This window comes from Desarmillaria tabescens, assembly GCF_030435595.1.
Source record: "Desarmillaria tabescens strain CCBAS 213 chromosome Unknown EV420scaffold_130, whole genome shotgun sequence".
Lineage (NCBI taxonomy): Eukaryota > Fungi > Basidiomycota > Agaricomycetes > Agaricales > Physalacriaceae > Desarmillaria > Desarmillaria tabescens.
Window position 1 is genome coordinate 20,965 of NW_026848429.1, and position 22,015 is coordinate 42,979.

The window sequence follows — 22,015 nt, forward strand, 5'->3', positions numbered from 1 at the left end:
CTGCCCCTTGCATCAGAGGAAGGCCCAAGGGAGGTCACTGTGATGAGCGCAAAGACGATTCTGGCCGCACTGAGCTTCGTGTTCTGAAGCTGTGGAAAGAGGAACGACAAAAGCCTTGTGTACGTCATGAAAAGGTGCAACTGGGAGAGATGCTGTAACACTTAGAGAGAATCCTGTTTTAATTGAAGAACTCGATATTCAAAGTAGGACCTCGAGCGACGACGAGTGACGTGGCATCCAGGCTTCATCCAAAAGGTAGCAATCATATCTCAACTCATGCGGTGATCGTTAGCTCTGGTTCACCCCCATAGAATCGTAACGACGACGTTGGGACATGATGAGGCATCTGATTCTTCTGTGTCGACAATGAAGGCCTTTTCTAGGACAAACAGCAGCGATGGACTGCTGAGTAATGGAGTTGAGGGTGGATGAGATGGGCTCGGAAGGACGACATGTCAAATCAGGATGTGAACATCATTGACACAGGATGGGGTTGTAGCAGGGAAATGAGAGGTGATGCCAGAAGAGCATACTACCTTTTGCTCCTGCCGGTGGTCTTCCCTCGCGCGGCTTGACGGATATCTAGGTCGAAAGTATGACTTGCTAACAACAAGGATTCATAGACATGTGCTTGCTCAGCATACATCCACATCTCGTGTTAGAAGGGAGCCTGGACTCTGAAGGGTTGTTCCGGTATAATGTCAGGGTATGGGATATGGGCAAGGCAGAATAATATCACGCAAGGAAAAGGTTTTCGCGACTTTTTCTTGACATGAAGGGAACTACGACCTCTATGTCTGGAACTTGGATATATAGCTAGCGCAGATAACGTCGACTAAAATAAAGCATCAGGTGTGAGAAATATTGAATGTAGTAGCCACATACTGCTCCAGAACTCCTCCCGTGAACTGTCTCCCCAGCCTTTTCGTCAAGATTTGCGCTTCAAAGGCCTGGTGATATCCCTCCTTCGACGATCCAGGCAGCCTCAGCTTGGCGGCCTTAATGCATATGGGGTTTGTTTCAAGGCATCGGTGGTCTTGAACAGAGGCAATTTGTTCTATTCAGAGTTAATAATGAAGGCCTTCTGGGAAAAGGACCCAGTGACTTGTAGACAGACCTTCAAGCTGGTTCAAGTTGAGAGTCCGTGATAGAACACATATTGGACTTACCTTCGATGGGCACTGCCTCACCAGAAATCAATAGTCGTCTCGATGACACCGACATGGTGTAGGATTAGGTTTGTCAGTGATTCGGCACGTGTAGATTTCAGCGCAAAGGTTGTGCATCTTGGACTTTGTCCTGCTCTTCGAGTCGCACCTCTTTAAAACAAACTCATTGTCAATATGTATGCTCATCATGTAGGCTACTATGCTCTTACTGTGATCAGTAGACGTTCTGTTGGTATGCTAAGATACTGTAGCTTCAAGAGGATGAGTCAATGCACCTGAGAAGATCTACCCAAGTCAAGCTTCATAGCACTGTGCTAGCCAGCTGCAGAAATGGCGTTGGGGTGTCCAAACTCTCAATCCAAGTAGACAGCAGCCCTGTGAACAGTCAATCGATAACTCTCACAACTCGGGATGAGGGTTGGCATGACGTGTCTCAGTTCGAGCCCAACATAGAAGTTTCTTTCGTCGTCGCCGTCTGGTCCAAACGGCAAATTAGCCAACTTGTTGATATCCCGAGCAAAGCGACATCTTGGTAAGAGAGAGAGCAGGGGCTGTTTACTACACCAAACAAAAGGCCCTCTTCCTGGCCGTCTATATCATTTTGTCCTTCCTTCGCCTCGCTCTTGGTCTCCGCAACTGATGGCACAACGGCACCATGACCACAATGCACCTCTGTCGTTCAAACTTCTCAAACTCGATAGCCAGCTAGATTTTCTCTGCTGGGAGGATGTCAATGTCGTTGTTGATGTCGCTACAACACCCAAGGAACCAGTTGCATCATGCGTTTCGGGGTACCGCCCAGACGAGGATAGGCAGAGCTCTCGCCCCAGCAGCGACTACGTTCCTTACAATATCAACGAAATAGAAGAGGTGCTTACTCGTTGTGAAAGTCAGGGTTGCGGGACTCGGGCCATCATCATCGTCGACCTTAATGAATCTCATTCCTGATGCTTGGTTTCTTCAGTAGGACTGTTTCGATCGCAGAATGGATGTAGCAATAATGGACCTCAGACAACGGAGGAAGGGTGAGGCTTGGTGGATGTCGTGCTCTCGGACCTGGCCCCCCACCGTCTCTGGGAGTGCTATGCATGTTTCTTGTCACTGTCTGGCAGTGTATGTGTTTTCGGTGCACCATTTCTGGAGGGAAGAAGTAGATTGATAGACGATATAGAGTTGCGTCTGTGTGTGCATGCCATTCTCCTTTCTCCAACATGACTTACATGCATCGTAGGCTGGGCACATTTCTCCTTTGATGTGATGAATGTGTTTCAGAAAGGCAAACTAGAACCCAGCCTCAGATATATCAAGCCGCTGATGAACATATCTGAAAGCTACTTGGTCTGGCACATGCCTATACGCATGGTGTGTCTTCTTGGCCTACTCGTTCATTGGCGTCTTTGCATTCATGTTTCCATTGTTAATCTCAAGCAGGTATGACCTGCTGCCGTCCCCGTGAGGTGCCCATCATGCAGGGCTGTTGCACAACTCGATGCGGTCAATTCAGTCTCATCACTCTTGAACCATCACAAGGCTGGTAAAAGTTCCACTATTTCGTGGTCATTCTTTCCATCTATTGTTGAGCGATGCAGAGAATTTCAGACTGGCATCGGGGACTGTACTGGCTTAATCCTTATATCTTTTTTATGTCTTCCGTACTTGGAATACTATTTCTTTTTCTCTCATACATCGTTCGTGGCGCCAATTCAGGCCATCACAGATCAAGCCACCATCAAGATGAACTTACTGGTGCATCGATTCCTCCGTGATCCTTCTACAGCAATGCACAAATCGCCATGCCTTTCCCATGACAACTTGTCCTCTTACCACTCATCTGCATTCTCATCTGAAAGCATCCAGCTATCTATCTTCTATCGAAAGGTACGATGGCCTTCAGTGAGTGTATACCATGTCCACTGACCCGAAATGTCTAGAATCTTGTTCATCGATGGCCAATTTAAACACTTCTAACAACAGCCCCATGAACTTGCTGTCGCTTGGTGCGTTCTCCATGTTCTTTGCATGGTGTTTACTAATACATGAGATAGATGGCGGCGGGATACGTGGGGTGTCTCAGCTCATCATTCTTGATGAAATCATGAAGCGCATCCAAGCCAAGAAGCAATTGCCTGAGGTACCAAAACCTTATGAGTATTTCCATCTTATTGGAGGTTCTGGTACTGGAGGGTGAGTTGTGTGCTCTACTGTAGGCTCCATAGAGGCTAATATTAGTCTTGTAGTCTCAATGCAATCATGCTGGGTCGACTGAAAATGTCAACTGAAGATGCACTGCAAAGCTATAACAACCTTGCAGCTGCTGTATTCAGCCCTGACAACCATAAACCATTCTACAAGGATGAAAAGTTTAAGGCTAGTACCTTGAAAGCAGAGATTAAGGAGATTGTCAAGCATAGCCATGGGGGGTATACTGGTGATGAGAGTTTGCTTGATCCAAATGCAGAAAAGGACTCAATTGGCAATGTGTATGTTGATTATGGCTGTATTCCTCTACTCTATACTCATCTCTACATTAAGTTTGTCTGTGCTAAAACTACTGCCAATCTGGAATCTCCACAGCGATTTCGGACATATGCAGGACTCTCCAATCAAGGACCAGATTGCAAGGTCTGGGAGGCTGTCCGAGCTACAACTGCTACTCAAAAGATTTTTAAATCTATCATGATTGCTGGTCTAGGAGAGATCAGTTCTTTATATACTGATGCTGGTTTTGGTCATAACAATCCTTCAAAAGAAGTCAGAGAGGAGGCAATGTAACTATTTGGCAGTGATTGTTCTATTGGAGTATTTCTCAGTGTTGGAACAGGTCATCCAGGACCTAATGGATTTCAGCAACCAAGAGGCATGAGGAAGTTCTTACCTCTTCTGCTATTACAGACTGTCACAAAGATTGCTACTGATTGCGAGTCTGTCTCTTCTGACTTCACAAAACAGTATGATAATAGTCCAGGAACATATTTTAGGTTGAATGTTACACATGGAACTGGAGTATTGGAAGTAGATGATTGGCAGGAAGGAGGAGCTGTTATACTAGCTCATACAAGTGCCTATCTGAGAGAACCCAATACATCTAAAATAGTTGAAGGAGTTGTAGAATGTCTCTGTTCCAGCCCTAATATGAAGAGAACCCATACATTAGGGACATTTGGTAGGATTTATTTGTTTAGGATTTATAGGTTAAAAGCTAATATGATTATAGCTGGACATATAACTTCAGTTTCAAAGCCTTCCATGACATTTTTGCCAGGTTCTGTGCTACCTTTGTTTACAGGATGTCAGCAATATCTGTCTGAGCTTGAAAAATATTTTGCTCCTCGTGAAAAACCATGGAAAAGACGTCTTTTTCTACTTCATGGAATGGGAGGAATTGATAAAAGTCAGATTGCTTTAAAGTTTGTGGAAAATATGATTGAGTCAAAAGAGTAAGTCAGTTTAAAATGCTTTTTCAATAAATTTATATAAATATTTGAACTTTATTAGTTTTTCTATTATATTTTGGATTGATGCATCATCAGAAAGCACAATTGTTCAAAGTCTCAAGAATATTTATATTAAATATATACCACAAAAAACATTAAACTCCCAGACATACAATGAAAGTTTAACACTTGATTGGATTTCAGAAATTCATGAATAAGAATGGCTTTTGATATATGATAATGCAGACTATTATAACATTGGTCTATTACAAAAGTATTTACCTTCTGGACAAAAAGAAAATATTTTGATTACAAGTCGTAATCCTAATCTGATTTGCATTACTGGAAATGCTGGAATAGCTGTATCTGAAATGGAATCTGAAGAAGCTATAAACTTGCTTTTTAATGCTAGTGATCTTAAAGAAATAAATAATGAAATTAATAGATATGCTAAAGCTATAGTATTTGAGCTTGGTTATATACCATTAGCAATTGATCTTGCTGGATCATCTATTCAATATGGCTATTATACAATTTATGATTATCTTGAGTTGTTTGATAAAAATCGTAAAGAGAGATTAACAGAAATAGGTCTCTTTGAAAAAAAGCAAAATATATATGGAGCATGGAATCTATCATTAAAAGCAATACAATCTCAAGCACAAAAAAATGACTCATCAGCAATTGATGCACAATATGCATTGAAAATATTAGAACTATTTGCATTTTTCTACAATAAAAATATATCTGAAGAAATATTTAATCGTGCAGCTACAACAAATAATTCTGATAATAATTGTATTATAGAAGACAGCTATAATAAATTGTTAGAGACAACTGAAAGTAATAAGTGGAATTTTAAACTATTTCGAAAAGGCATATCAATTTTATTAGCTTGCTCACTTATTAAAAAAACAGAAAAAAACAGAATTCCTATATATTTTATACATTCATTAGTACACAAATGGTGTCTTGATAGATTACAAGAGGTAGAAAAACAAAGTGCTTTTAATACTGCAATAATTATAATAGCAAAATCAGTACCAAATAAATGGAATAAAGAGGATTATATTTTTCTTCAAACTCTGAGTTTACATTTAAAAGATAACATACTGAATAAAGATATTTATATAATTAAACAGTTTGTAAAAGCATTTTTTCATAATGGTAAATGGAAAGATGTAGAGAGGTTAGAATTAAAAGTATTATCAGCAACAAAGCATGCTTTAGGAGAAGATCATCCAGACACATTGAGATTTATGAGTAATTTAGCCTTAACATACTGGAATCAAGGTTGATGGAAAGAGGCAGAAGAGCTGCAATTAAAAGCGTTATCAGAAAGAAAGCATGCTTTAGGAGAAGATCATCCAGACACATTGACATTGTTGTATTTTGAACTATATCCTAGTACAATGCTATTGAGACCTCTAGTCTCTGGGTTACAAACTCGTGAGGAGTTTACCCATTTACTTCACATATTTATACTAAACTACACCTATTCTAGTAATTTCTATACAATCATTCTCTTACCAATTTCTTACTCAGCATGCCGGAATGCCAGATTGCCAGAATTATCTCGCATTTTCCAATAGACATCTATGAGTAATTTAGCCTCAACATATAGAAAACAAGGTCAATGAAAAGAGGCCAAAGAGCTGAATATATAGGTATTATTAAGAAGAAAGCATGTTTAATAAGAAGATCATCTCAAGACATTGATTTGTCTACTCTGGAAAACTTGATAGATGTGACAAGTTTGCATGTATCAAGCAATGTTGAATTTCATATCTGGTCATTAGTAATCATGTTTTATTCACTCATGAGTAATGTACAAACCCTTATCAGCTGCTTCATCATAGCAGGCTATTATCACTTCAATTTACTGTGGCTGAGACAGTACTAGATGTTTCCCTTGTGAATATTTACCAGTGCTTTTCATTTTTCTCAAAGAAGTTTAATGTATATTTCGTGAAGTTTGTATATTTTTTATCATTATATCTTGGCAGCTGTCTGAACTCTAAGTTCTAAGGTAATATATAACCTAATCACTTATTTTAGCAAATTTTGTTGCCTGCTTTAAGGAATATCATCATAGGAAAAAAGTTTTCTTCTTGCAAACTTTTAACTTCATAAAACATAAGCAATAAGACAGGCAGTTTGTAAAAGTGAATCATATTTATAAATCTGTAATGTGTGTGTAAGAAATTATCTAATCCATCTTCTGATGGTGGTGAATCTCCTTTTTAGAGTGATTATCTTGATAATTTATTTGAATTATGTCTAATTCCAGAGATGTGAATAAAAATAAAATGCAAGAAGAGAATTTTGATAATCCAGCAGTTTATGGCTGCAGATAATATAATGTCTGTATTTTTAAGCATTTTCTTAATTGCATTTATACCCACTTTTACCATGAAAGTAGGTAAGTCTATTAGATAAAGTTTACAATCTTTTAATATTTAATAGAGACTGTATATTTCTCTTTTGGCTTGAGAATATGTGCACTCTCTATTCTTATAAAAACTTGTATGTTTAAGAGGTCTTTGTAAGGTCTCTAGTGAAGTATTAATCTATAATGCTTGAGAGGTAGTTGACCTTGATAGGTATAATGATGCTTAATGATTATAATTTCTGAACAATATAAGTACACTTTCTTTTCAGAAAAGATCCCTCCACAATATTTCATACATTGAACAACTTTATTTAAGTTCACATAGTATTCTCAGATGAATCTTTGAATACTTAAATTTTCAGGTATAGTTTTATAACTGTTAAAGGTCTTATAACAGGTGGCTGGTCCTCTGACAGGAACATTATCAATGTAGGATAATATATTTAGGAATTTAAAGTTGTAGAATAAAAGTAACATTATCATAGAATATTAGAACTGAGTTAGTTCATCTCATATGTTACAAGTCTCAAGGCACTATAAGGAGTTTGAAAAGTATTGAGATTTTAAGACAACTCAGAAAGTATGCACTTATTGTATCTTATAAATAAATCTAAAGTCACTCTACAAGCTCTGTCTGTGAAGTTTTCTAATAGCTGATTCATAGTAAGAGGCAGACCTGAATGTGTAATTGTGTCTTTATTAAGAGGTTTCAAGCTGTGTATGATTCATAAGCTTTTCTCATCCTTTCTCAGGACAGTAAACCATCATGAACAATATAAGAAATTAGAGAGTTTGTAGACTCCTGCTTCAATTTTGGTTTTAATAATTTTGCAAACTTTGCTATAGATTTCTGGTGATATAGGCATATTTTACAACATCCAAGATGTATGTTCAACTACTGAAATATTAATGAGAGGGAAGAAATTTTTTCTAAAACTTTCTCTTTCTAAATCCTCTCAAGCAAAGACCTTGTACATAAGGATACTTTGAACTTCAAGATGTGAACAATGACATCCAGACTATGAGGGTGCATGTATTGAGTCTATATATTTAGAGATCTGCACTATACCTGTAATTATAATATTATAGGATGGTTAATATAGGTATTATAACTAGCCTATATGTGATCTCAAAGCTCACTTTATAATGTAGTATACAGTACAGATTTCACCTATACTATCTGTATGATAAATAGCTATATACAGCTGTTTGTATGGGTTTTCTAGCATTATTCTGGCATCATTATCAATCAGTTTATAGAGAATTCTCACATTCTCTTTTTGTTCTATGCTGCTATATTGACAGCAGCATTTGTGCTTGCTCACTGCTTTCTGCTGCTTTTTCTCATTTCTTGGTAGCTCTATGCTAATAAACTATCTTTTTCATGTCTATCAATATCTTGTATTCATTTAACCAGCACACAATATACTCTGAAAAATTATGAGTATCTTTAAAGTGGCAGATGTTTCAGTCAAACATTTTCTATGGCATCTCACACTACAGGAATAGTATGACCAGATAGTCCTTTATAATGTCAAGTCAACTCTGATGTGATAGTTTTTTTTGCCTCAAATTGATGGTCTCTGATATTGTGTACAAATTTTGTACTTCTTCAGGTATCAAGCAATAGTTTTCTGCTGCTCTTATATTGTGTTTATAGATTAAACAGATTCACATTCAGCTTGGTGAGTCTATAGTAAAGTAGTTTTGAGTGACATTTAAAAGAAGCCATAAAATCCCTGATAATAATAATCTAGTGAAAGAAAAAAAGCAATCAAGATCTTCCTAATGACATTATGCTGAGGATCTTTAGAAGTTAAACAGAACATTTTAATTCTGAAAGATCTAAGTGAATGCTAATTATTATTTATTTTATCTCATGACATACATAAGGATAGTTTTATGCTAAAGCCTGAAAAAATTAAAAATGAACTTGTATATTTCCAGAAGGTAAAAATGTGAATAATATATATACAGTCAAGGACTGGTCAATGAGACACTCAAATATAGAAGGGCTTCAGAAGGGTGAAAAATGCAGTTTCTTACCTTAGCTGTTAGTAGTAGAAGGAAAGCTATGATAAGAATATAATGACAAGAAATTTAGGTGAGATAAGAGCAAAAACTCTATATGCCAGAGGACATTAGTGCAAAATTGTCTTATTGTATAGTTACTACTCAATGAGACACATTACATCATGCTGGCAATCTATTAGCAAATCTAAATATAGCAATTATATGTAACTATGATCTAATCAGATTGCTCATTATCAAAGCCAATTTTCTCTTTTTTTTCTTTCTTGCTATCATTAGTATTACTAGAGTGTGTCTAAACCTTAGCCTTGTAAAGTAGAATACATGTGATATGAATATCATTTAATTAGCAATGTGTGATAGAAAAAATACAAAGAGGTTTTCTAACTGTGACTAATATGGTAATCTATAATGTGACATGATAAACTGTCTCCAAAATAATTATGGTCATAGTATGTTCTCAACTGCTTCAGAAGTTTATTACAACTATGTGTATATATCTTATTATGATTTCTACATAAAGTCTGAGCCTAATTTGACCCTAAAAGAAGCACCCAGGCCAAGTGTCTGATTGATTGATCCTTGACTGTATTATCTTAGTGCTTTCCTGGCAAGTATATCCTATATCAAACTTGTTGAATATTTAGTATTTATTAAGTGATAAGTTTAAAATGTTCTATGAAGAATTTAAACACAAGAATACTAGAAATGGTATATAGACTTAGGGATACCCACCATACCATATACAGTTACAGCCATACAAGTTACAGCCATAAGCCATATGGTAAAAGAGTCTCAATGGTACAGTGATGAGCCTCCAGGCTCTGTATGCTCAGAATTTGCGGATTTTACCAGATATTTAATTTCCCAGCCACCACACAAACCTACTATTTCAATCCCAGCAATATTGCTTAATGCCGCCAATTATCCTTCCCCACTTGTACCCCACATCAATTACATGCCCCTTTCACTAATTCCACCAGTCTTCTTTTATTAAATCTGCCAGGTATCTGATTGTCAATCTCACGGATTTAGAATCCCATCTGATTGCCTAGCACAGCCACAATTCTGCAGCTCAAATAGCAATTCCATGGCATTAGCTCTAATACCGTGACCTTTCCTCAGTCTTTACTAAGGCTGTTATACCGCCAAGATATTGCTGCAAGCATCTACTTCAGTACACTTGCTTCAATGTACTTTGCCACAGCAACACAGCAGCACAAAATTCCGGGGATCGGTGGCATTCTTGCTAATCACTTCATCTATATGTGGTAAAAGCCATATGGGTGCTGTTACTTTCGAACCACAGTATACAGTAAAACTGTGTGGGTGCTGTTACTTTAGAACTCTGGGAGCATGCATTTTGTATCATTTCTTACCAATCTATGTACTACAGACTTACTAAGGACTCACTTCAAGTATTCTAAATTTATTCCAGCCTTGTAGTATGAAAGCTAGTATACACCATGGAAAATAGTTAGTTGCGGGACACACAGATTATCAACGACAAGTAACTAAGTTGCTACAACTGCTATCTCTTGTACCCACTAGGAGACAGACAATAACAGCATAGTCACTTCAAGTTATACTCTCTGGCATGGCTTTTCTTTTAATGGTATTGGTGTATGCTCATATTGTGCCAATACATGGAATTTGGTGTCCACAACTCGCTTTTATCTTTTATTCTGCCAGCATTGTTTCACTTTCACCAGCCAGCATTGTTTTACCAGTCTTCACTTTCTACGTCGCCATCGTTTCACCCCAGTTCAGCTCAGTACAGTTACGTCCCCGTGTGGACACAGATTAGGATCGTTATTGCTGCCAGCAGTGTCTGTCATGGAATTTCGGTCAACAGTTTCAGTATAGGACCTTCAGTCACGGTATTTGTTATCTTGCCATTAGTTTCAGCATAGGATCACCCGTCTCAGTATTTGTTATCTTGCTGTCAGCTTCAGTATAGGATAGTCTCCGTGTAGACTCAGGATCAGTATCAGTTTCGTTTTACCGCAGTTAACCTCAGTCCAGTTTTAGTTTCCTCATCGCTCAGTTCCGTTCATCATTTGCTGTCACTAGTTCTCTTTCATATTTCCGCCAGCCAGTCTCTCTTCATTTTACCGCCAGTTTCTTGACTACAGTCTTTGTCTCTTGCCATCACGGTATTTGTTATCTTGCCAACGGTATTTCTCTTTGACGGCATTTCCATTAATTCCGCCAATTCTGCCCATGGCTTTTACTAGTTAATTGCCATCACTTTGTTCACGGCTTGCCGGTATTTCCAGTTATACCAGATTCCATTCCTTCTCATCTATCGAGACCCTTCCCGGCTTACAGCCAATGCTTTCTAGTACTTGATCGTTAAGGGTACTACTTTGCTGACTGAAAAGTCGCAGTGTATACTTGCGTTCTTGAGGAATTCATCACACGGAGGTGCACTGAAACACTCGCACAACAACAAAAGCCTTTATTGCTGCTACACACCATTTGCCGTGAACTCCTCTAGAGTTTTGGTTTTTGCCATTGCCATGGAAGTTTAGGCTCATCAACGGTATGGCTTTTGCCCATATACTGTCCTGTACCTGTCCCGTTGTTGCGACTGCAGCCTATTTACATGTGTAATTTTGCAATCTAACGTGTTTTACATGCATACTGAGATATAGTGAGTGAGCAGACTAAAACTACACATCAACACTAATGCTACGTGGTGCAATGATATGGAATATAACTTATGGCATAAGAAGCAATGGGATTCTAAACAGGACTTAGTCACAGTACTGTACCTGATGGGCATGTGTGATGAGAAGGCCAAACCCTATACCCAATGCCTTAGGCTCTAACTTACAAGCACGCTCATGGGAGCTAGATAAAACCTTGAAGATTGCAGTGACACTGAGAATACTTAGTGCACTCGCTAGTCGTACCTGAAAATCTGGGGAAATCCTTAAGTGAGATGACAGATATCACCAGCACGAACTTGGGCAATGGGCTTCAGCTGAAGTCCGCGAGCCCATGTCCCATTGTTCTGAGTCCCATTGTTAGAAGACTCACTTGTTGCCGTGTCTATGAGAAGCCTCTGTGAATCCAAAAAAGAAGTCTTGAATGACATATGCCAGGACTGATAGTTCCATGTGCCTAGACCTGTCAGTCGCTAGAGAACAAGCCTGCAGGTGTCGGGAGAGCACCTCTTGGCATGCATTTAGTGAGCTCACTATAGAAATGAGACTAAAACTGGGAAGTCTGACCAGGATGCTCAGTAAGGTGGCAGTGGCAACATGCTACGCATGTAGGAGTCTGGGTACTGCACAACATTTGTAATTCTAATTTCTCTGTAGTATAAGTAGGCTGGTTACAGTAGGTAGAAGCCAAGTTTTAAGCCCCCGAGTTCCCGTGCATGTGTTGAAGGTGGTACTGTAACAAAGGATCAGTTTGTGACTTTGAGCTTTGCGTAGAGTTAGTGAGCTCACTCAGAGAAATACGAGATACCCTTGAGAAAAGACTTTTTGTGCACTTAATTCTGAGAGAATAAGAATCAGTGAAGCTGCTCTGTTCCATTGAGTGTTGATAAGTCCGTTTGGAGTATGTTCTGAAGAGGAAAAGCGAGATCTGTTCTGTTCTGTTCTGTTTCTGTTCAGTCTGTTCTGCATCAGTTCTGTTTCGAGTTTCTGTTTTCTGAATCTGTTTCCGAGCACTTCTGAAGTGTTCTTGAGTCGAGATCATCAGTTGAAGTTAGTTGGAGAACCCCTACATACAGTTGTGTAGTGAGCAGGCTAAGTCAGTGCTTGCCTGTGGTGTTCTTTCAGCGAGCTCACTAAAGTTTCGGCATGTATTGCCTCTGTTTCTGTTGGGATCAGTGTCCCTTGTGCATTTTAACTCAAATCTGCCTTGAAGGTTGCATCGTGCCAGTGAACAACCTTCCTGTAAAAGTTCCTAGACTTAGGGATTCATTAGAGAAAGCTTAGCTTCGCTAAGAGCACTGAGAAACTCTTTGAGATATTGAAGTATAGTCAGATCGCATTAGGAATGATCACTCTCCTAGAACTTATGAGGGTGATTGTAGTTTGTGTAGTTGTGTGAGTGTGTGTGTGGGTTTTTGAGGTTCGCCTTTTAGCCCACTCACTATTCCACAGGTGCCCACAGCCAGCCTCTTCACCGTATACCATATATGGGTGGTATTCAGGAGGACAGTAACCTATCTTGAATGAGATTGGTGGTCAAAACATTTTATTTCATCAATTGCACTCATGACATGTCTAAAAGAATAGGTATGCACCCTGATTTGACCTACCCATACAATACCCATACAAATATGGCCATAAAAATTATATTCCAAAGTGTCGATGGTATGGGTATATACCCTCCCTCCCTTAACATTTATGACCTCATATTGATGCCCTCCCTTTGCTCTGCTCTGGTGTGCTCTTTTGCCTTTTTGGGCTTCCCAAATCATCCCATCAATTTTAGCTGGATCTAGTGGCAGTGCCACATTTTTAATACCCAAAATAGGGGCTATTTTCTGGTCAAAATAGCTATTGGGCCAGAGGATGGTACTATAATCTGTATAGACATAAACAACATAAAATAGAGTTCTCTAATGATGCATAGGAGCCCTGGATAGTGGGCTAAAAGAGTAATGTAATGAAAATCACACAAATATTCGCTTTTGGGGGCTGCTGCATGCATTGGATCGGCTGGAGGACTTCACCAATCGATTCCCTGACCTTGAACACACCCAAACAACCCCTCCACAGTACTTTGGGTGCACTTTATTCTCAGGAATAAATGAAAATATCTGCTTTTTAGGGTGCAGCATGCTCCAGATCGCTTTGAAAACATTACCAGTCAATTCCTATGCTATAAAAACTCTAGAATACATCCTCCTTCATAATATAGGACCAGTATAATACAGTATAAAAGGGGGTATTAGGGGGTATACATCGCTTATTTTGTTTTTCGCACTTCGGGTGGCCTGGGGAGCATCACCAATGGATTTCCTGATATTAAAAACCTCCAAAAGACTCCAGCCTTCATTTATAGGGTCTCAAAAACGACAGAAATAATGATATTACAATTTAGGAGGAGCACATGTAATAAATCCTATTTCTGGGCTTCGGACCACTTCGGAGTTTTGTCTATTGTGTTTCTTGACCAAAATAACACTCAAAATACCCCACAGGACAAAGAAAACCATCAGAAATACATGGTGAAAAGAGTAATAGGGGATGGAGAAGACATGCTTTATATTTCGCATTTCTAATAGTTAGGGAGGGTATTCCTGTTATATAACAGATGTTCTACATTGTATAATGGTGTGTACAAAGCCACATAGCCATCCTAAATGTATTGAAAGAGATATAAGCAGATCATTCTACAAAACAGGAGGAGCACATCCCACATTTCGATGTTCTGTTCTTCCTATGGTCTGGGGACTATCAGATTCGGATTCCTTGACCCAAAAGACAGTAGGGGAATCTATCATCCATGTGTGCCATTTTACCCAGATAACATGTAAAGGCATATGTAGCTACCAGACAATATATCTGACAAATGAGAGAACATCTTGTACTTCAGAGTTTAGACATCTGAACATCATGGATGATAGATTCCCCTACTGTTTTTTGGGCCAAGGTTGTCATCAACATCTGCCAAGCACTTCAACTCATGGATGCCATTATTGTCGTCAATCAACACCAAGACTGAGATGCCTAATGCCATCACATGGCGGATGTCATCTTTCACCAACTGACAGATCTGACTTTGCTAGGCATGGGGTTCAACAAGAAACAATCCGAGTTGGCACTCTACAATGCATAACAGATGATCCCCATTCTCTGCTAAGGCCAATATTGCATGGATGAGCTCATAACAGTGCTCGATGCTAAAAGTTGCACTATTTTCTATGGACAGGCAGTGAAGACAAGGCCAAGATCCAGCATCATCAGACAATCTCCCGACAAGGTGTGAAAGGGATGTCCTTGACCAAGTGCTGCTCTTCCACTGGAATGTTTCGAGTAACAGGCACAAAGCCAGCAGTTGGTCAACTTTACCATCATCGAGATTGATGCACTTCCCCAAACTGAGGTGTTTTAACATGCATTCTGACCTTTGGATGAGTTCCAGAAAATATCACGACAGGAAGGAATGACATTGTCCATAGTCCAACATCAATTCGAGGCTTTCCAAGCTGGGAAGTGTCAGAAGGGGCATGACTGTAGTGTCCACTACAGAAAGTGAGTTTAACATGGAATGCCAAATACATGACAAAGAGGTACTGAGAGGTGAGGCAGATTGATTGGAGGCAACTTTAAAGTTCATCAAGCCACCCATTCTTCCAAGAACGTGTAGACTGTCCTTGAGAATGGCGGATGGCATAGGCAGGTACGACAACCAAGTAAAATGGGTCAACTGGTCCCATGACAGTTTCAGGTTAAAGTCCTGACCTTGGGTCAAGCCCAGCAGCTCAAGCATTTATAATTGAGGAGCAGCATGAAATGCAGTGATGGCTTTTGGCAACTCATCAGGAGGTAAGAGATATCAATATGGGTATTGGAATACCAGCATTCAGGAGACATGGAAGCTGACCTTGTGCACTGTTCAATAATTCGACCTCAACCTCGCTCCACTCTGGTTTCTTGAAAGTTATGAAAGCCCATCAAAAGGAATGTTCCATCAATATGAGCATGGCACACATAAACGACTCCTTCAAAAGACAGGAATGATGGATGATGATGTGGAGGTCAGTGTGAGCAGAGTGCGATAAGGACGAGGGAAAGGCATGAAAGAAGAGAATGAGATGTGAAGGTGTCAGGATTAAATATTTTTTTACGGAAGGGCAATGTTCAATTACAGGACACTGTGGCTAAAAGCTTTGTCAACAGTGTAAGCTGAACAACCCCAAAATAACTGTTAGAAAAATGGGTGGCAGAAAACATGCTGTTTCCACAGCACATGTCGGCCATGGAACATGGCTTCCATAAGCTTGAGAAGAAATTTTCGGAGATAGTGGTAGGGATGCGTATTTCTCTCGAAGGTGTGGTAGACCTGCGTGCCGAACAACTAGGTCGGAAACAATGGCAAAAACTTAACACACCCATACATTTCTGCACAGCCACATCTTACTAGTTGCGAAGTTCTTTGTCCACCTGCCAGGCCAAGCAACCTGCAGTTCAACAATTGATCTGCTCTTAATGGCTCTCAGGTTCATGCTGGAAACTGCACTGCTACAGTGGTATTAGATGGTGGTGGCTACTAGTGCTTCCTTCCTCAAACATCTATAGCCACAACACCCTAACTCGCTATAACAGGACAAGTAACAATATCTACAAATACAAAAACACGTGGTTTCCTGCTTTCAGAAGTCCAGAAAGGATGGATTACTCTGATTAGTCATTGATACACCAGAACAGAAAGGAAGTCCGACTTTTGTTGGTCTCAGAGATTGGTACCTAGTCACTCTTACATCCTGTCCTCATCAGGAAGCTACGGGATGCACTTTGATGTCACAAAATTTCCGGACCTTTGGTCTTCAAGGTTCCTGCTTTCAGATGGGGCATTTGCCATAGTCAGCAAATGTACACATGGTAATGCTTGCATGGCAAGTGGGTATGTCTGATATCTGATTAATCTCAGATCTGTGACCAGTCCACACAATGGGCGAATCGTCGATCCTCAACAATTCATACTGATGACATATTTAGACCAACACTTTACTCTAGAGTTTAGAGTTTAGAAATCTATTACTACATTCATGTTGTAGGAACCGATCACCAAGCTTGTTCATGGCAAGTGTTCTCTGGACCATCGCTCAATTAAACAGTCGGTTCCATTCCTTAGTAGATGGTAGTGCAGCAAGTCTGTAACAAAGTATATCACAAGCACTATCTGCACTTGTCGAGTTATGATATGGAGAGGACCAAAAATTGTGGCTGAGTTCCTGCTACGTAAGGACACTCATTCCAAGCCATCCAGATCAGTTTCAAATCAGTTTGGCTCTGTTTAACTGGGATAAGTGGAGATAGTTAATCAATACTCTTAAACACCCTTTGCAGACAGTTGACAATTAGGATCCAGGATGCGTCCAGCTCTAACTGGCAGTTCTGGATGCCACAGTTTAGCATTCCGAAAAGACATATGCATCCCAATAGTAGATTGACTCTCTGGCAGATGCCAGCATATATTGCCCCTTCTGTCTTTCTCCTAGCACTTCATCCCCATCTTCTCACCCACTTCATAACATGGCTCACATAACCAACCACCCAATTAACCTGACCAATGCGCAAAGTAGGTCAACCATGGTCGAATTTTGAACTGCCGATTCAAAACTTTGTTGTTTCTGTATCATAGAGCTATGGGCTTCGATGCTCCCCAGACCAGACTTGGTCATCTAAGAAGTCAGGTGGTCCAAAGGGGTATGCAATCTTCCTCTTGGAACAACCTGTAACTAAGCTATCTCCACAGCCATCGCCCTGAGCAAAGCTGCTGGTGAATGGAGAGGTCTACATACTGAAGCTTACCTACATATTGCAATCACCCATGGGGCGAGTACCAGTCTTGAACTTTAATCTTATCTAAGTACTCATGTTTACATTTCAGGTCAAAATGGGACTCCTGCAGTCCCAAAAAGATAATGTTAGACTTACCAATACTGGTGTGGATTTGTAAGTCTTCATTGGTCTCCATGTCATCCTTCACCTTTTGAACCATCTCCTAGAGTTCGACAGGTGAGGGAAGAGTATTTAAGAGACTGAGGCTTGGTCCAAAAAAGGGTCAAGAATTCTGTTGATACATAGCATCAAGGCTCGACTAGGGCTTCCTAACAAAACAGTCTGTGTGTTGTTTTCTTGGAGATACATTTTCATTGTTTACTGACACCAAATTTGCAGGGTTCTCCCCTTTCTCAAAATCAACCCCAATCTTCACAGGACGCAGTTGGTTGCTGAAGAAAGGCCACCTGAGAAGCCTGAGTGCTGATGCTCTGAATAAAATCAGCCTGGAATTAAGGGGCAAAGACCTTCATAGAACCTTTGGCCAGTTCACCACTACCTAGTATAGACCAAAGGACAGTCTCTAGTTCAGAGAACTCTGTGAGCATTTCCTTTATGAGGAGAACAGACTTCTGACCTAAGATTGTTAGCTCCAGCAGCTCAATGACATGCTCAAGGTTTGCTGGATCCTATCATCCTCCATTTACATTTCCTAACGCAGGTGTTATGGTCCTCTAGCAATGAAAACAACACTTGTTAGGTGTCAAGGCACATTTTGCAGCTACTGTTGCAGAGCTGGAGGAGAGGGTGAGGCTCCCTTTGTACAGACCTCTGATTCCACTACCTTATTCTAGCAGAAGAATTCAATCGGAACCCATGCCCAGATGCTACAAACAGTACTTACTCAATGCCAGAATTTGCTCTCACTGCATCCTACAAGAAGCGATACAGATACGCCTTGGGTTTTATCTTCAAATATTCGATGCTCACCTTTACAAGTACAGAGACAAAGCCTTCGAGAAACAGGGCAAGTGAACTTGGAAGTAGTGAGAGTGTACATGACCAGGCAGAGTGAAGACATCAGAGACAGTAGCTTAAATCACAGAATAATAATTCAGACCTCCCTCATATTGTATAATTGCGACGATGTGCTCAACCACAACTAAGCTAACACAACATACATCGATATGCATGAATGGAGATGTGAGCTCAGTCTGTCTGAACAAGACAATCTACCAGGCTTGTTCAGTCGTACAGATCTGGACAACTGCTGATGCTTAGTACTAGGAAAGTATAGCAGAATTGTCTGGAAATTATCACAGTACCTCATCCTCAGTATGTATTGTCTGTTTGGATTGTTTGATGGCAGAAACTCCACTCTGCAGTTGTGGCCTGCTCTCGTCATTGTCAAAATTTCACGTGGAGAAATATATGTAAGTGTGCTTGTATACCGCTCCTTCCAGATGGAAGGAGACATTTGTTCTCCTCTTCACATTGAGTGTCTGATGAATTCATTGATTTTCCCATGCATACAGATAGTGAACGTGAAGCTTATCATTCAAATGAATGAGGGCAAGAAAACAGTCACCACAAGGAGCTCAACATGGATCTGTACAAGATCCTATGCTGAAAGGGAGGAAATATGTCCTTTCCATTGCTTATCAACATTCTCCAAGCCCTGTTTCTCCCAGATGGTGGCAGTGATTTCGTGCTCTATGTTTCAATCAGAGGGTGGGCACCATGTGCTGAAGGAGATTTCTGTAATACCTTTAGCAACTATTTCATGAGGAAATGTGTGCCTCAAGGGGAAGGGACCATATTCATAGTCCACAAGCAAGATTGCACTGATGCTTTCACTACCGTTTAACCAATATGATACAAAGAGATATCATGCTGTATTTGAAGGAAATCGAATAATAAATATCATCACCATGCTCAACAGTGTTCCTACAATCAGATCAAAGTGTCATGATAGTCACCTCCAAGGCTTATTTATATATTGCTATGGTTGACCTTAAGCTTAGCAATCAGATCCAGATAGAATACTGCGCATATCGCTTCACAAATTCAAGGATTTCCATTACAATGATTCGATGAGTGGTTATAAAGGCTATATACAAGAAACAAAACCGTATAACAATCCCTAGTAAACTCATGAAGGTAATCATAGTTGCTTCTTCAAATTAAAGTTCAATGCCTTGGATTCTTTGGTCTCTTCAACAATAGTCATCTTCGAATTGTGCAAGATCAGCTTTTCGTCAGTCACATCATCTGGGAGGTAGGGAGCTCTGAGAACAACAACAGCAACAGTCCAATCAAGATCTGAGTTATTGTTGTGAGAGCGCTTTGTAAATTGGATGCTCCTTACCCACTTCCCTACAATGTTCTCCCAAAATCACCAAAAACAAGTCGTAGTGTCAGGGTTTAGGGTGAATCGCAAGTACTCTTGCAGGATCCAGGACTTCTCCCAGTGATGTATCATCTCTAACACATAAAATTTTGTTTTTCTTGTCGCGTTTGACCAAGGCAACGATCAGTGTGCTGATTGTACTGCACTGCAGAACCTGGCACCGATGAGGCAAGGGTCAAGGCACCAGTATGATGGTGGGTCTGGAGAGGAGGGATTCCATGCTGGAGATATGTATCATTCAGAGGGATCTGGTAGAGGAGTAGCATTCCCAGATTCTGCTCATTGTGGAAGAATGGGTGCCTGGAAGGAGGTTGTCTGCCCTTCATTTGCAACAGTCGTGCTTCATTGAGAGGTAGGTACGATGTCTCCTTGACAATATCGAAGTAAGAGAACCATAAAGAATGGAAGGGGGTATTCGGATTGTAGTGCTTGAGCTGTACAAGCACTTGTAAGACTGGCCTGCCTGTCACTGAATCTGATATGCATATGACATCAGTCACATGTCCCTTCTTCACATACCATCTATGATGCGTCTTTGTTACCACAACTATGGTCCCCTTCCATGGTGGCTCTGAAGGTATCGACGTTGTAGTATGAACAGTTGTAGTGGGAGGAGCACACAAATTATCTGCAGAGATCACAACAACAGCATTGGGGTGAATGCTGCATACCTGAAAATAGTGTGAGATTGGCGAGGAAGTTCTATATATTCGACGTACCTCAACTTGGTGATCCAGTACCATGATGGGAGATTAAGTGCAACACTCTGTCTTCAACTGCACTAATCCATCCGGACCATCGATCCATAAATGCTCCCTCCGAGATCTCGACATATTGTCCTACATCGAATTGCTTTTGACAGTCTATCCATCTAATGGGAAATGTTCCTTCCATGAAATCAACCTCTAGGTTTTGCTTACCGACGCTATGTATAATACCAGATTGACCTCTGCTGGTGTCGGTGATTGCTTCTCCTACTTGAAAACACCATTCCGAGATTTTGGGCAAGCTGCGTAAGTTCTGGTGAACTTGGGGATGCCAAGATCGGGAAAAAAGAGTGGTGAGATTGTCTGAAATTTGGTAGGCAGTCTGAATCTGGGAGAAGTTAAACCGCATGGTAAGAAGATCGTGTTCATATATTGACCTCTGGAAGTGGTAGCGCGACTACCTCTTCTTAGTGGCATTGACTGCTGTAGGGTTGAATAGCTGGTGTGTCAACTGATCTTCCCTGGCCCTATGACAGAGTCTAGGGACCAAAAGAACCTTACACCCCCAAGGATATAACCGACCTGCCATCCCGACATTGCCTTTTAATTGATCGTGGCGAACTTCGACCCAGCTACCAGGAATGGAAGGAGGTGTTACTGTGCTTGACAGCATGTGCTGACTTTCTTTGGGAGAGATGGCATGAAGCAGGACCTGTTGATTGCGACAGATGACTCCAGGTATATCGACCAGCCAGTTCTTCAAACTCATCGACATGTTGGCTTCTAGCCATACTTGTTTTTCCACAAGTGGCATGACAAAAGCTGCTTTTACACCCTGTTCTTGTTGAGCACAACGTCCTATGTGGAACACAACATAGTCTTCCCAGCCCGGCTTCAAGATTGATCAGAGATGTATGAAGAAGACAAAAAGTTACTACTCACTGATGCACGATAGGACCCAAAGTTCTGAGGAGACATCCAAAAGACCCAGATTAAATCCTTGCATACCATCAACACACAACTTAGTCTCAGAGGTGCCTACATGGGCTCTTGCCCTCTCCAAGAGGCCTGCCCCATCTATCTTCCTCCATAGATGGAGCAGATGGGTTGGCTAAGAGGTCGGTAGTCAGTAAGCTGGTCGTGTTGTCCCAATCTTCTGAATCGTCATCGATAAAATCATCTTTGACATTATCCTCCCAGTTGGAGGACTCAACATCTTCATGATCAACACTGGCCTCAACATCCAGAAACAGCGACTGTGACCAAAATGAGCATACTAGATTACCCCCACACACAACAGAGCAATGTACCATCAATACTACATGCAAAATGGTGTGTGTAGCTCAAAAAGCATTTACAGCTGTCACTAATTGGCATCAGTTTCAGGACCCTCAT

General features: G+C 40.5%; 5 protein-coding genes across 5 annotated transcripts; 3 read left to right on the forward strand and 2 right to left on the reverse strand.

Annotated features, from left to right (window-relative positions):
- Window positions 1-1,808: 1,808 nt before the first annotated feature.
- On the forward strand, window positions 1,809-2,117 carry EV420DRAFT_1652627 (uncharacterized protein; the record flags this gene model as incomplete). The annotated part of the gene is made up of 1 exon (XM_060478673.1): window positions 1,809-2,117. One exon carries the CDS (start codon window positions 1,809-1,811, stop codon window positions 2,115-2,117), a length of 309 nt encoding a protein of 102 aa, XP_060322199.1.
- Window positions 2,118-3,126: 1,009 nt separating this feature from the next.
- On the forward strand, window positions 3,127-4,610 carry EV420DRAFT_1673527 (FabD lysophospholipase-like protein; the record flags this gene model as incomplete). Its single annotated transcript, XM_060479117.1, is given in 5 exon segments — window positions 3,127-3,166; window positions 3,215-3,353; window positions 3,407-3,647; window positions 3,702-3,937; window positions 3,953-4,610. 5 exon segments carry the CDS (start codon window positions 3,148-3,150, stop codon window positions 4,608-4,610), a joined length of 1,293 nt encoding a protein of 430 aa, XP_060322200.1. The 5' UTR covers window positions 3,127-3,147.
- A 313-nt stretch (window positions 4,611-4,923) lies between these two features.
- Window positions 4,924-6,150, forward strand: EV420DRAFT_258314 (uncharacterized protein). Its single transcript, XM_060481455.1, has one exon. The coding sequence runs from the start codon at window positions 4,975-4,977 to the stop codon at window positions 5,899-5,901; it is 927 nt and encodes a 308-aa protein (XP_060322201.1). The 5' UTR covers window positions 4,924-4,974; the 3' UTR covers window positions 5,902-6,150.
- Window positions 6,151-19,667: 13,517 nt separating this feature from the next.
- EV420DRAFT_1652630 (uncharacterized protein) lies at window positions 19,668-20,656 on the reverse strand (the record flags this gene model as incomplete). Its single annotated transcript, XM_060478674.1, has 3 exons — window positions 19,668-19,825; window positions 20,068-20,584; window positions 20,633-20,656. The coding sequence occupies 3 exons, from the start codon at window positions 20,654-20,656 to the stop codon at window positions 19,668-19,670; spliced, it is 699 nt and encodes a 232-aa protein (XP_060322202.1).
- Window positions 20,657-21,077: 421 nt separating this feature from the next.
- Window positions 21,078-22,015, reverse strand: EV420DRAFT_1487611 (uncharacterized protein; the record flags this gene model as incomplete). Its single annotated transcript, XM_060470540.1, has 6 exons — window positions 21,078-21,512; window positions 21,563-21,619; window positions 21,663-21,731; window positions 21,808-21,876; window positions 21,916-21,938; window positions 21,979-22,015. 6 exons carry the CDS (start codon window positions 22,013-22,015, stop codon window positions 21,078-21,080), a joined length of 690 nt encoding a protein of 229 aa, XP_060322203.1.

What these genes read in the sequence shown, in the direction of transcription:
- EV420DRAFT_258314 (XM_060481455.1), top strand. Translation starts at nt 4,975, where the DNA reads ATGGAATCTGAAGAAGCTATAAACTTGCTTTTTAATGCTAGTGATCTT.